The sequence below is a fragment of the Rattus norvegicus genome, chromosome 1, assembly GCF_021556685.1.
Source record: "Rattus norvegicus strain SHRSP/BbbUtx chromosome 1, alternate assembly SHRSP_T2T, whole genome shotgun sequence".
NCBI classification, from domain to species: Eukaryota; Metazoa; Chordata; class Mammalia; order Rodentia; family Muridae; genus Rattus; species Rattus norvegicus.
Window position 1 is genome coordinate 88,387,778 of NC_141534.1, and position 19,515 is coordinate 88,407,292.

Consider the following 19,515-nt stretch of genomic DNA (forward strand, 5'->3'; position numbering starts at 1 on the left):
AGGATCTGAGTTATGTTCCCAGCACCCACATCTATCTGGGGTTTACAACCACCTGTGTCTAGGGAATCTGCTGCCTCCTGGCCTCCAGTGACCTCACACAGACATGGACAGGTGTGCACAGGTACATGTACATAAACATAAAAATCTTCTTACAAAAGCAGGGAATATAGTTAGTTGAGTGTTGGAATGCTTGTCCCGCATGTTTTATGTTCAGTAGGCTAGGTGGAACGATTGATTTCCCTAAAAAAGTAGAAGGCAGGGTCTTTGTTCAAATTAGGTAGACATTTCTGAGTAATAGAAATAAGATGGCCTTGCCTTTGAGCTGTCCAAAGTTCCTCAGCCGGTACCCTGTGGCTTAGTACAGGGTGCGGTAGTTGCTGAGGGTTATCTCCTGGAACAGCAAGGGAGTCAGACAATAGCTACCCCCACCGAGGAAATGGCAACTTTGTGTCTGGGAGGTTCCTCTGGGCTGGCTTTCTTAGATATTTTTTCAAAATTGACTTGTGCTTGAATGAAGGGCAGTGTCGGGGCTGTGGCTTGTGAAATACATTTCCTTGGGGGACTTTGGAACTTTCTTCTTTGGGGGTTTGCATCACTTCCACCCCAAGACAGTGTCTCATTCTAGTCAAACTGTCCTGATCTGATGGAGGAGCGGTTTCCCCTTCCATCTTTACCTGATAAACCATCCCAGCTCAAATAGTTTCAAATACATGCTGCTTATTTTGTTTGCTCAATAAATTATTCCTATACAGATGATTTCAAGTTCTCTTAAGGCTAGAGATTCAGAGCTGGGTGTTGGGGTCAGAGTCCTGGTTTCCATTTTCAGTTCTGCTTCTTGCTGTGACCCTATAGGCAGACTCCTTCCCATTTCTTAGCCTCAGTTTGCTTGTCTGTAAAATGGGGGTGGCAATGAAGCCTATGGTAATAAGAGGAGACAAGGATGAGTTCAGCATGAAGCTATAGATAGTATATTAGTAGTGAGTAATGCAGACTGCCTTCTGACTCTATAGGACCCTAAGGTACAGAAAGGAATACAGCAAGATGTTTCCCAACCCTAGCCTGCCATTTTTGCTTTTTCCCTTTTTTTCCAGTTTGTGTGAGCAGTCTTTTTTTTTTTTTTTTTTTCTGTGAGAGTCTTGCTATGTATAGTCTAGGCTGGCTTCAAAATTATTGTCCTTCTGCCTCTCAAGTACTGTGATTATAGGCATAAGCTCTTACAATTGACTTGAAGTTCTTAAGAATTAGATATTTAAATATTTGTATGTTATGCTTGAGTGTATGTGCACCACATGAGTGGCTGCTGCTCATGGAGGCCAGAAGAGGCTGGTGGCTCCTCTGCGATATTTATGTTCCACATGGGAGCTGGAATCCCATGGCCTCGGGAAGAACAATGAACACTGATGACCCTGATTGCTAGCACAGAGTTGGACTTTACCAAAAGACATTTTTAATATAGATTTTACATGAGAAATAAGAGAAAGAGGACACTTGAAAGGCACACCAGAGAATGTGGCTATGGGCTCCTATAAGGGTTTTATTTGTTTGAGACCATTTGCATGTAGTCCTAACTGTCCTATATCTCGCTGTGTAGACCAAGCTGACCTTGAATTCAGAGATCTATCTGTCTCTGCCTCATGAGTGCTGGGATTAAAGGCATGTGCCACCCTGCCTGGCTAGGATTTTTTAAAATATATATATACTGGAAACTTTTATTATTCTTAGCAAATTTAGCAATTAGTTATTAAATGCCTGATACACCCAGCCCTGGTTCCGATTGCTTGGACGTCCTATGTGTGGCCTGCTCTAGGGGGTTCAGATCCATGCACTAGCATCAGCTGGTCTCTTTCTTTCAGTGATTGGTTTGTGCCAGTAGTTCAGCTGGTTGTTACAAGGCAGGCATGTTACCATGGAGATGGCATCATGACATCACAAAACAGGTTATGACTGTACCTGCAAATGCTAAGGGGAGGGCAGCACAGAGCCCACTTGCTCTTGGTTTCTGGTTGATGAACTGGGTACTAAGGACACTGACAAACATGTGTGAGGTGCAGAGGCTTACTTCAGGGCTCTCCTAGCCCTGCAAAGCCCTCAGTGCAGTCCCCATTGGCTGCTGTACCACTTCCTAGATCAAGGGAAGGTGGTGGGATGGGAAAGAGGCTTCTTTAGGTGTGAGCCCAGGCCAGCCTTCTAAAGGAGAGGCTCCTTGCCTTGGTTCCTAGTGACTGACCTTGACTCCTGCACTTCAGCCGGTTGTACGAATTGGAAGAGGCAGAGCCTCATAATTTTTTGTGATTTTTTTTTTTTTCTTTATCCCCAGTTAATGGGTCATTCAGAGCCTACCCAGGGATTTGTTGAGAGTCTGGTCAGTTAATGATCATAACCCCGACCTTCACATTAACCTAGCAGCCTAATGAGCTTCAGGTAATAGCCACTGTTCCATAAGTCTCCATTTGTGTTTGTGGTGTGGTTCTCCCCCCAACCCCCTGTAAACCAGAGCCCCAAGCTCCTGGCTTTTGATCTGGCCCAACACTCACTCTGCAGAGTTGCTGAGAGCATAAGCTTCTTCTCCTGTGGGGTCCTTATCTTGTCTTCCAAGCTTCATTGCTCTCACTGTCCGCCCTGTCATCTCTGCCTGTCCTCTTGGTCAGCCATTCTGAGACTCTGGGGTCCCATATAGATTAATTGAAGTGGAGACAGTTTTGTCAGCAGGATTGCTTGGGAGAGGATGGCCACAATGAAATAGACACTTGCAGTTGGGTAGTCAGCAGTGTCTCCCAAGAAGAACCAGCTGTTGCTTCAACCCACACGTCTTCCTAGGACACATGTCAAGTCTTTCAGGCGTCTCCGTGTTGTGTTTATTGGTATTACTGTACTATCTCATCCTATGGGTTCTGGTTTTTGAGATGTTTTCAGACTGCCCAGGTCAGCCTCAAAGTTGCTCTGAGGCTAAGGATGACTTTGAGTTCCTGATCCTCCTGCTTCTGCCTCCCAAGTGCTAGGATTGTAGGCACACAGTGCCTTTCAGTGCACCAACGCCTTCTTGGACAAGTATAGCTTTTACTGTATGGCTGCTCCTTTATATATCATTTAACCTTCCCACCCTGGAGATCCATATCAGGCTATCCCATTGTCCAGATGAGAGCCCATTCTGGGAAGGAGGCAGCGCTGGTTGTGTTACACTTGGTCTATAGGCTGAAGTATGTTGCTCAGTCACTGAGCCTGCTTGAGAACACCAGATCTGGTTTTTTTGCCAAGCCCATGTTGTATGAGCCCTGTAAGCTAAGGGCTGGGGTGGAGGGGTGCTCAGAAGGTGTGACTTAGATTGGCCATCCATGTGTATTCTTTGACCAAAGAGGAGCTGCATTTGGGCCCCAAAATGGAAATTTGAATGCTTGGGAAGCTTTGTTTAGGAGGTTGGAAGCAGTCTTATTCCCATTTCTGTCTTCTGACCAGTCTCCCAGGATGGCTGGTTCTTGTCTCTAGGGTCCTGGCCTTGGCTCTGGCTGCAAGCAGGCAGGTGAACTGCTAGTGGAGGTCTCTGCAGCCCAGCCGTAGTGTTTTCCCCCTGGGCACCTGTCTCAGGAGGGTTTGGCAGGTCTAGATTGAAATGATTAGTGCAGCGGGGTTCCCTCTCCCCGCTCTTCTTTGGGGATTATGTCACAGTCTATTAAGCATGCTCCCTCGGTGTTTAATCCCTCTCTGACATGGATTTTTCTGGCAGCCTGTTAAAGTGCCTTTTCATAAATCTCCCAGCTGTGTTCTGTCCACAGCCCTTGGGATTATCTGCCCTTTCCCAATGGGCTTCCTTCCTTCCTTCCTAGTGAATAGTCTGAAGGGTGTAGTTGGACCTGATACTCACACAGGCCTCTTAGCTGGGAAGGCATCTGCAGCATGAACGTGACAGATCACATAGGGCTCTAGGGGCTGAGGGCAGGGGTCAGCTGGATGTCTCTGCAGATGTAGTAACCAATCTAGTATCACCTTCCAGCACCTCTTCTGAGTCACAAGCAGCTTTTTTAATTTATTTTCTATTTTCGCATTTTGAGACAGGGTCTTGCTCTGTAACCAAGACTGACCCTAAACTAGAGATCCTTTTACCTCAGCCTACAGAGTGGGGTTACAGATGTGGATGCCTGCCTGGTTAGATTTCCAAAAACTTTATTTTATTTTATATTTATTTATTTATTTATTTATTTATTTATTTATTTATTTTTGCATCTCCATTCCAGGGAAACAAAGTTTGAAGCATGTGCCAGCTAATTTTATACAAGTGTGTGTATGTAGCTCTCACTGAGCCCAGATATATGCCTAGGCTTGTTAGCCACACTGGTGAGGCGAGAATCACTATTGGGCTGAAGTCTTTGTAGGGTAGGGAGACCTGGAAGAAAAGCTCTATGATTCTTGGTGACAGTTAAGGTTCATGAATTCCTTGGAAAATCTTGTTACACGTTGCCAGGGTGTTAGAAGTGGGGTCCTGTCATCATCCTCAGCCTGAGCTAATTTCTCTGCCTGTGTGGTCCTGTGCCTAGGTGAGGGACTATCCAATTAACAGTGTTAATTGCTGTTTTTTGTTTTGTTTTGTTTTGTTTTTTTGTTTTGTTTTTTTAATGAGGAAACAAAGGAGACAGTGAGGTACCCCTTGCCAAGTACCATTGCAGCCTTGGCCCTTAGCTTTCCTCCACATGGGATTCCAGTCTGCCGGGCACCAGTCAGCTTCTAGGCTCTGCCTTCTCCCTCTATCCCACAGCATGGCTCAGCCCGGACCAAGGCAATTCCCATCCCTCCCTTCACTGAGGGTACCTGATATGGCAGGTACCAACCACATCACTGAGTAGACCAGTTTTCCTAGTCAGGTGCTCCCATTGCTGCTGGCTCTGAGCCGCACCTACAGGGCCTCCCTTAACAGGAATGCTGCTCTGTACCCTGCCGTTCCAAAGTAGGCTGTGTTCTCGTGCAGGTGGAGTCCTTTCCCCACTGTGCTTGCCTTTGACATAGTGTAATGAGCCTTACATCCTGCAGTGTGAGTGCTGTTCTTGACCTCCACTTTGTCTGTCTTTGGGGGCCAAACCTCTTGGGTGTTGAGCCTGGGGCCTTTGAAATTGGGCTCACAATTAATTAGAGAAGCGCCTCTTGAAGCTGTGAAGGGCTGGAGAAACAGAGGCTGTTGTTTCCATTGGAGCCCTTAGGACCCTCAGAGCCTCTAAGTGGTTGTTTCCTCCTTCCTTGAAGCCTCTTTGGAGAGCTGTTTTGGTCTGATTTTTGGTTAGCCTTTTGGGTCTTAGGCCTATTGATTTGTTTGTTTGATTTTCTTTTTTGTTTTTGTTGTTGTTGTTTTTGTTGTTTTGGTTAGGTCATTTGGTTTTTCAAGACAGGGTTTCTCTGTGTAACAAGTCCAGGCGGTCCTAGCCTGCCTTTGCCTCCTGAGTGCTAGGATCTAAAGGTGTGTGCACCACTGCCTGGCTTCTATTGCAGTTTTGAAAACTTATTTTTTTGGTGTGGTATAGGATGGACCCTAGACTCTTTTTTTTTTTTTTTTTTTTGGTTCTTTTTTTCGGAGCTGGGGACCGAACCCAGGGCCTTGCGCTTCCTAGGTAAGCGCTCTACCACTGAGCTAAATCCCCAGCCCCTGGACCCTAGACTCTTGCATGCTAGTCAAGTAGCCCAGGCTGGCCTTCAACCCGCCCTCCTCCTCAGCTTATTCTTGTTACTGTCATCATACTCTTTTTGTTCCTTATTAGTTGAGGTGCAAGGAGCCTTTATGGCCGTTACATGCCTTTCTGCTGTTGTCACGTATGTTTGTGTGTTGTTTGTCTTGTGAGACAAGCTCTCTATAGCTCTTGTTGTCCTAGAACTCACCGTGCAGACCAGGGTATGTACCACCAGGGTCTGCCCTCCTGTGTGCTGGGATTGAAGGTGTGTACCACCAGGCAGGCCTGGAAGATTTTAAAAATCTTTTTCTTCCTCAGGCAGGGTCTCACTTTTTTTGCTGGCCTGATATCATGTAACCTGGCCTTAAACTCAAGAGATAACCTTCCTCTGTCTCCCATTATTCCTAGCTAAGTTTAAAAGATTTTTCTACTCTACCAACTTCTGTACTTAGCAACATCTGTGTCTGTGGTTTGGCTTGAACACTGTGGACTCCTATTCCATCTGCTGCTTTCTTGACCCTGCACTGACTTCACCCACAGATAACCTGCCCCCACCCTCAGCCTGTGCTGAGCTATTTAGACCTGTCGGATGACTCATAGCTTGTGAGGCTAGGAGAGTGCTTTTACTTTTCAAAGTACTGAGTATTGAGTGACATGGAGTTGAAAAAGTCAGGAACGCTCCCTGAGAAGGGCGGGAGGCTGGAGAGGGGACAGGGCCAGCTAAGGGAGGGCTGCTCACGGGTGGGGTCTGGCTCTACCATCTTGGGCCCTAATTGGGGTTCTCTGCAAATGAACTTCCTTGTTCCAGTAGGTTTTGAATAATGCTGTAAAGAAGAAAGATGTAGGAGCTGGGCAGCTGGGCCCCTCAGAGCCTGTGGTAACCCAGGGGACATATTCCTCAGCTCTGTGGCCACAGGAGCTACTGCTTTTCTGCTGGGGACACTTAGGCGATGGAATGGTGGGGAAACTTGAAGTAGGTTTGTCTGTGTGAGCATAGCACCTTTCTTTTTATTCCTTATTTCATTAGTGTTACTTTTTGGTTTTCTGTTTTGTTTTATTTTTGAGACAGGGTCTCACTGTGTAGTACTGGGTAGCCTGGAACTCCTATGTAAGAACAGGCTGGCCTCGAACTCAGAGAACCTGCCACTGTCTCTGCCTCTGTAGAGGCAGAGGGAATGAAAGGCTTGTAGTACCAGGCCTGACTTAGCCTGGCTTTTTATTTATTCATTTTTCAAGGCTAGGGCTGGGACCCAGGGCCTCTTATGTGCTAAGCAAGCACCCTACCGCTCAGCTGTACCCCTTGCCTTCTGGTGGTAACCTCTCCACCTCTTTTGACCTAGTTAAACTCACAGACACAGTCCTTTTGCAGAAGGATGGGAGTTGGCCTGCATCCTCCTGGGGCCTATTCCAGCCACTAGAGCTGTTACCCATGTCCTTTGGGCTCTCTGCTGCTGTTTGCCTCACCAGCCTTCAAAAGGCTCCACTGCAGTCCCCCAGCTCACAGTGGTTTGGGTGTTGGTTTGCAGGGAAGATGGTGAGTTGGAAGAAGGTGAACTGGAAGATGATGGGGCTGAGGACATCCAGGATACCCCTGGAGGACAAGAGAGGAGTCGGAAAGAAAAGGGGGAGAAGCACCACAGCGACTCCGATGAGGAAAAGTCTCATAGGAGGCTGAAAAGGAAGCGGAAGAAGGAACGGGAGAAGGAGAAGAGGAGATCAAAGAAAAGGCGGAAATCTAAGCACAAAGTAGGTCCCAGAGGGTTCCCCACACCTACTGCTTGCTCACACCTGTCTGTCTGTCTGCCCAGCAGGCACTCTTTGTAACAGCCGTTCCTAGCATCCACGGCCTGGGGACAGTTTATAAAGATCTGGAACTTATGCTCTGTTGCCATTGAGTGCCCCCAGGGGAGGAGTTTTCAGGCTGAGCGCAGTCCTTCCAGACACATTCCAGTATTGTTTGTCCTGGGGCTGGCTGTGCCAAGGTGGCCTGCCAGCACCAGACTCATTCTAGTGTGGCCTCTGTCATTGTCATTGCAGCGCCATGCTTCCTCCAGTGATGACTTCTCAGACTTCTCAGATGACTCAGATTTCAGCCCCAGTGAGAAGGGTCACCGCAAGTACCGGGACTATAGCCCCCCATACGTGCCAGTGAGTGATACTGCATCTTGTGTCTTCTGCATGGGCGGGTGGGTGGTACCCCAGAGACAGTAGGTATTATTTTCATCCCTATTTATGGATGAGGAAACAAGTGAGTTGGAATGTATGGGTTTGAGCCAGGGCAGTGGCTTTCTTCATAAGGGCTGCTCCTGAGCCTGCCCAGTGTCAAGTCTCCCCCACAGGTTGGCAGGACACAGTATGTCTAACTTGTCCAGGTCACAGCTGACTGCTTTCAACTGTTCATAAGTTACCTTTTGTGGGAAACTGGCAAGAGAATGAAATGGCCAGTAGAGTAAATTATCTCCAGGGCTGTACAGTTAGACCTTAAATACCCTATTACAACTCTGAACTTAACCATAAACTTACCATGAGTGCATATGCTTTCATTCTCAGAAAAACATGTAAGAAAAAACAAGGCTGGGGATGTAGCTTAGTAGTCTGAAGCTTGCTTCTGTGCTCATGGCCTTGGGCAGCACCACTGCCACCAATACTAATAATAAACCATAGAAGAGTACAAACAGGAAGTGCTGGCACAAACTAGTAATCCCAGTACAAGGAAAGGTGAGGCAGAAAGAGTAAGAGTTGGAGTCAGAAGCTGGAGAAATAGCTCAGTGGTTAAGGACAAAGGACCTAGGAACTACATAGTGGCTAAAGGGAATTCTGGTCTCTGTGAGCACTGTATGTTCATGCATCAGATACACATGATACACAGATACACATGCATCAGAATACTAATACATATAAAAATATAATAATAAACAAGAGTTGTAGCCTAGTCTGAGCAACACAGCAAAACCCTGTCTTTTAAACCATGGACTAGGTTGGGGATTTAGCTCAGTAGTAGAGCGCTTGCGCAAGACCCTAGGTTCGGTCCCCAGCTCTGAAAAAAAAAAATAAATAAAAAAAATTTAAAGTAAACCATGGACTAGGGCTGGTTGTGGTGGTGGTGCACACCTTTAAGCTCAGCACTTGAGAGGCAGAGGCAGGTGGATCTCTGAGTTTGAGGCCAGTCTGGTCTACAAAGTGAATTCCAAGATAGCCAGGACTCCTATACAGAGAAATCCTGTCTGGAAAAACAAGGAAACAAGACAAGGGGGTGGGGGTGGGTGGGGGGTTTGACTTGGCAGGATGTGCCAATCTTTTCATTTTGTTGTTTTACTGTGCCTCCTTTGTATATGTCTGTCTGTCTGCACCATATGCATCCTCTGGAACTAGAGTTACAGACAGTTGTGAGCCTCTAAACAGGTGCTGGGAACTGAATCCGAATTCCTTGGAGGAGCAGCCAGTGCTCTTGGCTGCTGAGGCGTCTCTTCAGCCCTGTGGTGGTGCTTTTTAAAGCCTTTTCCTGTGACAGCATCATGCACCGCAGTAGATGATGGCGGTTCTATCTAGGAAAGTAATGGAGACTGATTACTGAGGAAGGGTGTCTTTCTGGTCCTAGGGAGGGGTCAGATAAGACCAGAAGCTTGAGTGTGGATATCTATTTTGCATTTTCCTGTAGTGAGTGTGGGTTTTCTTTTGTAGTTGAACCCAGCCCATCACTGAAATGTTACACAAGTAGGATACAGTATGGACAAGTCTCCATCTGTACTCTCCACTCCCATTAGTTTCCTTTAGCTTCTTGAGCTTTGTTTGCAGTGGTTTTACTGCCCTGAAACCCCCTCAGCCCTGTCACCAAAGCCATCCAGTGGTATGTTTTATAGCATATGGGGCCTGGGTATGTTTTTGTTATAAACATGCAGAGAATTGGGTTTGTTGTTTTGTTTTGGTTTGGTTTTTGTTTCCAGTTTTGAGACCAAATCTTTACTTTTACCCAGGAGGGCAACTGTGAATTGGGTTCAAGCAGTTTTTCTACCTCAACCTCCCATGTGGTTGGGACTATAGACAAGGGTCCTTACACCGTGCCTGTAGCAATGTGTTTAAAGCCAGCGTGACCGTGCAGATCTAATCCCGACTCTCGGATATGGAGACAGATCAAGAGTCCCAGGCCTACACAGAAAAACCCCATCTTGAACCACCACTACCACCCCACCTCCCCTCCAAAAAGAAAAAAAGAAAGAAAAGAAAGAGAAAGAGTTCCAGGCTAGGTTACATAAGACTGTCTCAAAACCATGATATAGTAAACTGTTTCCATTCCCACAGCTTCCATTGGTAAGGTGTTCCTCGCTATCTGAATGTGCCACACTTAGTCTTATCTGTTCACCGTTGAAAGGCATCTTGGGAGGTGTCTTTGGAAATAGCAATCTGCTATGGCTACCAATCAGGCTATTCATTGAAATCAGAGGCCCTAGGGAAAGCTTGAACAAGGAAACCCCTCCTCTTGACTCCAGGCTTCTCCCCTACTCTGCTCACTCTGCATCCTTGTCCTTGGTTCTCCAGGGACAAGGCAGTCCAGTTTCTCCTTTCCTTCTAAACCTTGGCCCATTAGGGTAAACATGTCTACAGAGAGGCCAAGAACCAGTGGTAAACCAGGGACAGTAGAGGCTTGAGACAAACCCACAAGTTCTGAGAACTGGGGTGACCTAAGTAGCCTGATGCAGGCTGTGGGCACTGGCTCACCCTCTCTCTACTCTCGCCTGAACAGTCCCACCAGCAATATTCCTCATCACACAACACACCCCTGCCCAAGAAGTCCTACTCCAAGATTGATAGCAAGGGCTACAGCATGTACGAGGACTATGAGAATGAGCAGTACGGGGAGTATGAGGGGGACGAGGAAGAGGACATGGGGAAGGAAGACTACGACGACTTCACCAAAGAGCTGAACCAGTACCGGCGTGCCAAGGAGGGCAGCAGCCGGGGCAGAGGTAAGCCCTTCCCATCCCCTCCCTTCTCAGTACTTCTCCAGGGCCAGTTCAGCTGGTGCGGTTGGAGATTAAGGAGTCAAGGAGACTATAGCAGCCAGCTTGTACTGAGCCTTATCCAAAAGAACCAGGCAGTCACTCAAAAGATAGCTGAAGTGTACAAAAATTGTACACTCAGGACTTGGGATAACAGACACAGAGCAGGGACAGCAAGTGTCCCTCATCTGGGCCAGGCTGAGGAGAGCTGGAGGCCCCAGCTCTGCTATCTCCAGTCCTGGACTTTTCATCACCTGACCAGATGTTTATCTCTGAACTTTGGACCCCAGAAAGCTGATAAACTTGTTGCCTGTGGTATAAGGGAAATGAGGAAGGGCAATCTCCTTCAGGGTTTCTTAAAGTAAAAACAAAAGCAACCCAGCCAGCTAATAGAGGCTTCTAAAGATCTTCCAGTTTGGGTTCTTAGATTTGTGATACAGTTCATTGCTGAGAGTACTGTTTCCATGTTTGCTCTTGGACACCTGTGCAGCAGGCTCCACTGTGGAGGCCCTGCGGGGGCCCGCCTGTAGGGTTGGAGCCAGTACTCCTTTACTCACACTTGAGTCACGCCAGAGTCTGTAACAGACACCAAGACTGCTGTTCTCTCCCTAATTCTCCTAAGTCTTCAAAATCTGGTATGGATCTTCCAGTTGGTACACCACGGGTCCTAGGATTTTTAGCCACCTAGGGCTGGTACCTGCTGTCTTGGAAAGTGCAGCCATGAATAGTCAGGTAGCGAGAGACCAGCTAGTAAGGACAGGAGTAGCTGTGTGTCCAGAGTGCCAGGTCGCCCTTTGAGGGAACCAGAGGCACTATAGTCTGCACGGGACAGTTTGGATGGCTTCCTAAAGGAGGAGGACTCAAGGAAGACATAGGAAATGGGACCCCCCCTCTTCCTTGTTGTAGTCTCTAGCCATGTGAGGCTCAGGGTCCCAATCACCCCACAGGTAGCCGAGGCCGAGGCAGGGGCTACAGGGGCCGCGGAAGCCGAGGAGGATCTCGAGGCCGAGGCATGGGCAGGGGCAGCAGAGGCCGAGGCCGAGGCTCCATGGGAGAGCACCCAGAGGACGAAGAGGACTTGTATGATGAGGAGATAGAGGTAAGGTTTTCCGTAGCTCTTGGAACCAGCAGTGTGACTGGTAGGTCCCCTGAGCTGCAAGTCCTTCAGGTGGGCAGGAAGAGACTAAGACAGGAGGATGTGGGGTACCCAAGGGACAGAAGGCTTTGAGTGACAGGCACAATTTTAAAAGGTTCCTCTTGGAAAGAAAAGAAAACCTTGACTTGGTGGCTGAAGCAGGGGAAGGCAGATTGCAAAGCCCTTGTGCCGAGTAAGGAAGGGCTTCTCTGAGTGTCTTCTAGAATGAGTTCTGCCTCTTACGGCAGGCACAGGAGGGATGGATAGAGTACACACCATTCTGTCCCTGTCCCTGTCCCTGTCTTTATATTCATCGAGTGACTTATTTCTTTCTTTTTTTTTTTTTTTCTTTTTTTCTTTTTTTCGGAGCTGGGGACCGAACTCAGGTCCTTGTGCTTGCTAGGCAAGCGCTCTACCACTGTGCTAAATCCCCAACCCCCTCGTGACTTATTTCTTGAAGTTGTACAGCTGTCCCTTGTGCCCGGAGGCCCTGTGATTGGCTTTGCCTGATGGGGTTAGAGTCTGAAGTAAGGCTACAAGGGTAGGGTTTGGGACCCACCACCACACATGCTGCCATTCAGTGTTAACTCAGGGCTGTCTCTAGGATGACATTTCTGCCTTGTTTTCTTTTGAATCCAGTATGGCGAAAGCGAGGAGCCCATGGGAGATGATGATTATGATGAATATTCCAAGGAGCTAAACCAGTACCGAAGGTCCAAGGACAGCCGAGGTCGAGGTGGGCAAGGACTCCTTGAGGACATGCTGGCTGGGCTGCAGCAACTGCTTGCCTTAGCATGAGAAGTTAAATCCCTTTTCTGCTGCTCCACAGGGTTAAGTCGAGGCCGAGGCCGGGGTTCCAGAGGAGGCCGAGGAAAAGGGATGGGCCGGGGCCGAGGTCGAGGCAGCAGAGGGGGCATGAGCAAGGGCGGGATGAATGACGAGGATGACTTCTACGATGACGACATGGGCGTGAGTACACTTGAAATTCTTGTGTTTTGTTAATTTTATTTTTCTGCATATGGGTGTTCTGCCTATGCCTGTGTCTGTGGACAAGTATGTGCCTGGTACCCACAGAGGCTGGACAAAGGCATTGGATCCTCTGGGACTGGGGTTGCAAACGGTTGTGAATGGCCATGTGAAGGATTGAAATTTACCTTGATCTTTTGGAAAAGCAGCCAGTTCTTTCTCATTCATTCTCTCTCTCTCTCTCTCTCTCTCTCTCTCCTTTCTTTTCCTTCCTTCCTTTCATCCATCCTTCCCCTCCCTCCCTCCCTCCAATCTTTCTTTCTTCCTTTCTTTCTTCCTTTCTTTCTTCCTTCCTTCCTTTCTTTCTTTCTTTCTTTCTTTCTTTCTTTCTTTCTTTCTTTCTTTCTTTCTTTCTTTCTTCTTTTAGTCTTTTTCAAGACAAGGTTTCTCTGTGTGGCCTTGGCTGTCCTGGAACTCACTCTATAGACCAGGATCCTTAGACACCCAGAGCTGCCTGCCTCTGCCTCTTTCTCAGTGCTGGAACTAGAGCTGTATCACAACCATCCTGGCTTCTTGTTTTCTAATGAGCTGCTCTGTGAAGTCTGATCCTGTCCCATGTCCCAGTCAACTCCTGACCCATGGGCTGGTCAGTGTTCACCAGTTTCCCAGGGTGGTGCCCTGTTAGTACAGCCCTCTGCTTAAAACACTACTTTAGCAGTACCTGCAACCATCTTGTTGAGTTTCTGAAGTGGGAAGGTTCTAGATGGTGCACTCTGATGTTCAGGAGAGTTTCCAGAAAAGGCTTGGCTACCCCCTCTAGGAGGGGTGTGACCCTGCACAGCTCAGGTGCCAGAGTTTTTCCCATCTGAGTACTGCATTGCATGTGGTGTGACAGGAACTGTCATACCTGTCCTGTTCTCTCTACATTTAATGTATTCCTATCCTCTCTTCTTGTACATTGCTCACAGGATGGTGGCGGCGGAAGCTACCGGCGGAGTGATCATGACAAGCCCCACCAACAATCTGACAAGAAAGGCAAAGTCATCTGCAAGTACTTCGTGGAGGGACGATGCACTTGGGTAAGAGCACCACCTGAGGACATGTGACCCACATGGATGGGCTGCCCCAGTGCACATTGTTGGGGGTGGGAAGGACTGTGTGATGGCCTGCCCTTCTTGGCACCTCTTGGAGCCGGGAGACCTCTGGGCAGCCCAGGAGACTCAGCTTTCTTCCTAGGGTAAGATGTGTAGAGAGTCTGAGGTTTAGGGGCACTTTCTCCTTTCCTGTAGAAATTTGTGTCTGGTCTCTATAGTCTCAAATGAATCCTCAGGGCTTATTCTGTTCCCATTATGCTGTTGAACTTCAGGGTTGGGAAGAATCAGCCTTGGACATCAGAGTTGTGCAAGAGATGAGTGTGACCATTTAGTTAGGACATAGCTGGCTTGTGACGGTGATGCAAAGGCAGCAAGCAGGCAGGTGGCATATATGCCTGAGAAGTACTGCTCCCTCAGAAGTCAGGACGTAGGGTTTTTGTCTTTTTCTTTTGAGACAGGGTTTCTCTGTGTAGTCTTGGCTGTTCTGAAACTCAGAGACACTCCTGCCTCTGCCCCCTGAGCGCTGGGATTAAAGGTGTGCAGCAGCCACCACCAGGCCTATCCTCAGTCTTAACTCTATTGGTTTCAACACTTACTTGTTATTCAGATCAGGAATCTTAGTGGGGCTTGAGTGAGTTCAAGGCTACTGCAGTGATCAGTGTTTTCCTGGGGACCTAGACTCCTTTCTGCTACCTTCCTTTTTTTTTTTTTTTTTAAGATTTATTCATTTATTTTATGCATGAGTACACTGTAGCTGTCTTAAGGCACACCAGAGGAGGGCATCAGATCCCATTACAGAGGGTTGTGAGCCACCATGTGGTTGCTGGGAATTGAACTCAGGACCTCTGGAAGAACAGTCAGTGCTCTTAACTGCTGAACCATCTCTCCAGCCCTCTGCCACCTTTCTTAAACCTGTGGCATTTGTCATCATGGACTGTACTTGTATAATGACTGCTGTATTTTTCACCTTTGTATCCATGGTCTAAGGAGATGGCAGACAGTGGTGGCACAGCCCTCTTAATCCAGCTCTTGGGATTCTGAGGCAGGAAGGTCACTAGCTTTGAGGCCAGCCTGATCTACATATCAAATTCCAGACATAATGAGATCTTGTCTCCCCTCTCTCCCCAGCCCCTGCCCCCCCCCCAATCAAAATCTGTTTTAATTTAGGACATTTCTTGCCCAGAAGTTTTTACCTGTGTTTCATGGGCTAAACAAGGGAAGCTGGAAAATGGGGTATTTTAACCAGGCGCTCTTCCTCAAACAAACAAAACCAGGGTTCGGCTAGGAAGGACAGAATGTAGAACTAGCTTATGTGATGAGTTTTTATTGCCAGACAATAAATAGTATGGGGCAGAGTAGATGTGAAAGGAGGGACAGAGATGAATTAGGAAGAATCAGCAATGGCCAGTGTAAAAAGTTGGGCCAGAACTTGCTTCCTAAACCTTTAGATTGTCTTCTCTTTTTCCAGGGAGACCACTGCAATTTTAGCCACGACATTGAGCTACCGAAGAAGCGAGAGTTGTGCAAATTTTACATTACGGGGTTCTGTGCGCGTGCTGAGAACTGCCCCTACATGCACGATATCCTTTGCCATCACGTCTGTTGCATCTGTCCTGCATTGCTGCTCCCGGGACCTCCCTGGTCGGTCACCTCTCCTGCTACCCCTTTCACTCTCTATCTGAGCTGTTCACATCTTCACCTGAGGAAGCCCACACCCTTCACTCCCTTTCTCTGTAGAGTTTGGGGACCCTTTCCAAGGACAGCTGTCTGGGCCAGAACTTGCTCTGGAGTTGATGTAGTGTTGAGAACAGCTGCTGACAACCACTGCATAACTCTTGAGTGTCATCTCACCTCCAAAATGAAGGGGGTGGTTTGTTCTTTAGGGTGGGTTCTGAGAAGAAGTGTTTGCCTTAATGAGTCATGAACGTGACTTTCCATGTAAGTTATACCACACCACTGGAAACTGCATCAATGGTGACGACTGCATGTTCTCCCATGACCCGCTGACTGAAGAGACACGAGAGCTCCTAGATAAGGTAATGTCTGGGGTAGCATGGTATAGCACTCACGGGAGCCGACACCACTCTTGGCACAGACAACCTTTGCAGGCTCAGAGTCTGTTGCAAGTTCTACCTGTCTGTACATTACTCACCTCTCCTTCAGACAGAAGAGGTGGAGGGGGTGAGGGGTTCTGCTGCATCCTAACCACGACCTGAGGCAGCTGCACTGGGTACACTATCGGGCAGTGGGATAGTGGTGTAGTGTTGTGTTGTGTAGAGAGACTGAGATGCCCAGAGATTGGAAATGCCAGTGTTTCTGTAGTCACAGGGACTCGAGCAGAGAAGGAAGTGGGACCAGGATCTCACAAACCAGGTGCCATTTGACACTCATCCTGGTGTCTGTTTTTCTTTTCCAGATTGGTACAGTTAGTGGGGGTGCTTTCTTTTGTCATTCCTTTTGGGAGCCTATCAGCCTAAGCGAACTAGATGATCAGCATCCAGTCAGTTCTCTGGAAGGACCAGCAGTGTCTGATTAAAGGACGCCCCCTGCTGGAGGTTCAGTGTTCACACTTAAAAGCAGGAGCCCAGTCCTGCCCCTGGATCAGTCTAGTTTTTCTTGTAGCTTTGTTTTATTTTTTGAAGTTTGGTTGGGGTTTTGTTTTGTTTTGTTTGTTTAGTTTTGTTTTAAGACATGGTCTCTATGTAGCCCTGGCTGTCCTAGAGCTCCCCATGTAGATCAGGATGAGTGCTGAGATTAAAGGTGTGTGCCACCATATCTCCCGTTATTTTAAGTTTGCAGTAGCCCCACCCCCTTTCTTTTTGTTTTGTTTTGACAATTTTGCTTTGTGGCCCATGCTGGCCTCTTCATACCTACTCTTCTCAGTGCTCAACTTACGGGGTTTCTCTGTCCTAGAACTGCTCTGTAGACCAGGCTGGTCTCTGCCTCCTAAATTCTGGGATCAAAGATGTATGCCACCATGCTAGGGTGACTCACTCTGCCTTCCTTTCTTTCTTTTCTTTTCTTTCCTTTTCTTTCCTTTTCTTCTTTTTTTCAGAGCTGGGGATCGAACCCAGGGCTTTGCGCTTGCTAGGCAAACGCTCTACCACTGAGCTAAATCCCCAACCCCTCCTTTTCTTTTTTTAAGGAAAAAATGTTTTGAAATTATTTTATTGGGGTTGGGGATTTAGCTTAGTGGTAGAGCACTTGCCTAGCAATCGCAAGGCCCTGAGTTCAGTCCCCAGCTCCAAAAAAAAAAAAAGAAATTATTTTATTTTAGAAACAGAAAGGAGAAAAAGAGAGAAAACCACGAAATATTCGGGCATTTTTACTTCCTGAATTTCTCTTCTTTTTTTTTTTTTTTTTTTTTTTCTTTTTCTTTTTCTTTTTTTTCTGGAGCTGGAAACTGAACCCAGGGCTCTACCACTGAGCTAAATCCCCACCCCCACTTCCTGAATTTCTCACACCCTCATTTGCTCACTAGTTCCCACAATGAGAAAGTTCCCAGCCACCCACAATTATGTCATTAATAGGGACATGCATCACACATGGCTCACAAAGAAGCTTTCCAGGATCAAAGATCCTGTTGCTGTTACCTTGGCAACAGTCTCCTGGAAGCCTGTCTGTCGGCTTTAGTGCATCTTCTACCAGCACAGTTACGTTCTTCACAAACTGCTGACTCGGCTAATTGGCATGACCTGATCCATGATTGTTACCTGGATGGCTATTTGAGAAGGTACAGATGCTTCGGTACCGAGTTTATGCTGAAGTGCAAAAAGAAAACATTTTATAAGTCTGTGAAGATAGCTCTCACCCCAGGGGAAGGTGCCTGGTCTCTCCCTTGCATGGCAGAGCTTCAGCTTCTCTGAGGTGGACTGGCTGTTTTTGTTTGAAACAGTCTTGTGTAGTCCAGGTTGGCCTTGAAATCACTACAATCTACAGTCATTATTAAACCCATGATCCTCCTGACTTCAGCTCCCAAGTTCTGAGATTACAAGCATACACACCACCAAGTTCTGCCCAGCAGATCTGTGGGTATTGACCAACATGTAGATTTATCTCTGCTCTGTACAATCTAGACATAACACACACACACACACACACACACACACACACACACACACACACACACACACACACACTTTATCCCAATACTTGGAATCCCTGTATGATTTCTATCCCTATAGTTTGCTTTTGCAGGGTATCATAGGGATGGGGAGCAGGTGGGAGAGCCTATACCTCTCATTCACAAGGCCCTGAGTTTGATCCCCATCATCACTGGAGAAAACAAGTGTCTTCTAGGTAGAACTGTAGAATAAAGTAGGCTAGAGGTGTGTGTCTGCCTTGTGCATGCCATAGGGCACTTTTGATCTGCTTATAGCAACTGTAGTTCAATGCAGTTGCCTGCCAGGTTGAACTCCTCAGCTGATAAAGTTAGCTTTGTTGATCCAGTCATTGGTTAAAATACATTTGTATATTTCTTTTTTTTTTTTTTTTTGGTTTTTTTTTTTTTTTTTTTTTTTTTTTTTCGGAGCTGGGGACCGAACCCAGGGCCTTGCGCTTCCTAGGTAAGCGCTCTACCACTGAGCTAAATCCCCAGCCCCCATTTGTATATTTCTTGTTTGGGCAAAAGCTTAAAGTTTGTGACAGCTACCTTATTTGTGCATGCAAGTTTGAGTCACTTTTTTTTCTTTAGACAAGTTTTCTCATCACATGGTGGCTCACAACCATCTGTAATGGTATCTGTTGCCCTCTTCTGGTGTGTCTGAAGACAAGTTTTCTCTGTAGCCCTGGCTGTTCTAGAATTCAGTCTGTAGACTAGGCTGACCTTATGTCCATAGATACTATCCTGCCTGTCCCTCCAGAGTACTGGGATCAAAGGCGTGTGCTGCCGTAACTGGTGACGATGATCATTTTTACATAGGCGATAGACCTTTGGATTCTGGCATCCGCTGTAATAAAAGGTTTGGTGACACAGCTCAGTCCTAGCAGACATGTTCAACAAGAGCCTAGTAGCAGTGGTCCTTGCTAGTAGAGAGGCCATGTATGGAAAGGCTGCAAGGGAGTATAATGACGGATATTTGTCTGCTCCCTCCATTTGTGCGGAAATTGCTGGTGCGTAGTCTATATTCTATCCTCTGGTCATGTCCTTGTGTGTCTGCCTTGTTCATGTCACTGGGCTCAGATGAGAAGACCAGGCTCCTCCTTAAGCTGTAGGGTCTGGGTTGTAAAAGGCTTCACACATAGGGAAGACAGAAGCCCAGCTGTAGAGCTTTCCATGTTAGAAGACATCCCTAAGGGTGCTGAGGTGGGTGCCAGCAAGACTGCTTTCATCCAGTTTGTTACTAGCAGTACCTGCTAGTGTTGAACCCCAGGCTTGTCTTTTTTTTTTTTTTTAAGATTTTATTTTATTGTATGAGTACACTGTAGCTGCCCCCAGACACACCAGAAGAGGGCATCAGATCTCATCACAGATGGTTGTGAGCCACCATGTGGTTGCTGGGACCCGAACTCAGGACCTCAGGAAGAGCAGTTGGCGCTCCCAACCACTGAGCCATCCCTCCAGCCCCCCAGGCTTGTCTTCTTTGGTAGCTGTCTCAAATTATTAAGGAAATTGACTAGGTTTTCACACTTGATCATTGGTAGAGAGAAGTGCACTGTGATTTGAAACCTTGCTG

General features: G+C 47.3%; 1 protein-coding gene across 15 annotated transcripts in view; it reads left to right on the top strand.

Moving 5' to 3' along the window:
• The window catches only part of Zc3h4 (zinc finger CCCH-type containing 4), a 37,476-nt gene that overhangs the window by 9,090 nt on the left and 8,871 nt on the right, over positions 1–19,515 (top strand). For 14 of the 15 annotated variants that reach the window (XM_087588087.1, XM_087588102.1, XM_087588115.1 and 11 more), the window contains 9 exon segments: positions 7,175–7,394; positions 7,686–7,796; positions 10,390–10,612; positions 11,593–11,744; positions 12,420–12,516; positions 12,610–12,749; positions 13,715–13,825; positions 15,309–15,420; positions 15,767–15,876. In XM_087588087.1, the coding sequence (XP_087444213.1) occupies positions 7,175–7,394; positions 7,686–7,796; positions 10,390–10,612; positions 11,593–11,744; positions 12,420–12,516; positions 12,610–12,749; positions 13,715–13,825; positions 15,309–15,420; positions 15,767–15,876 (1,276 nt within the window). 15 annotated transcript variants of the gene reach the window in all.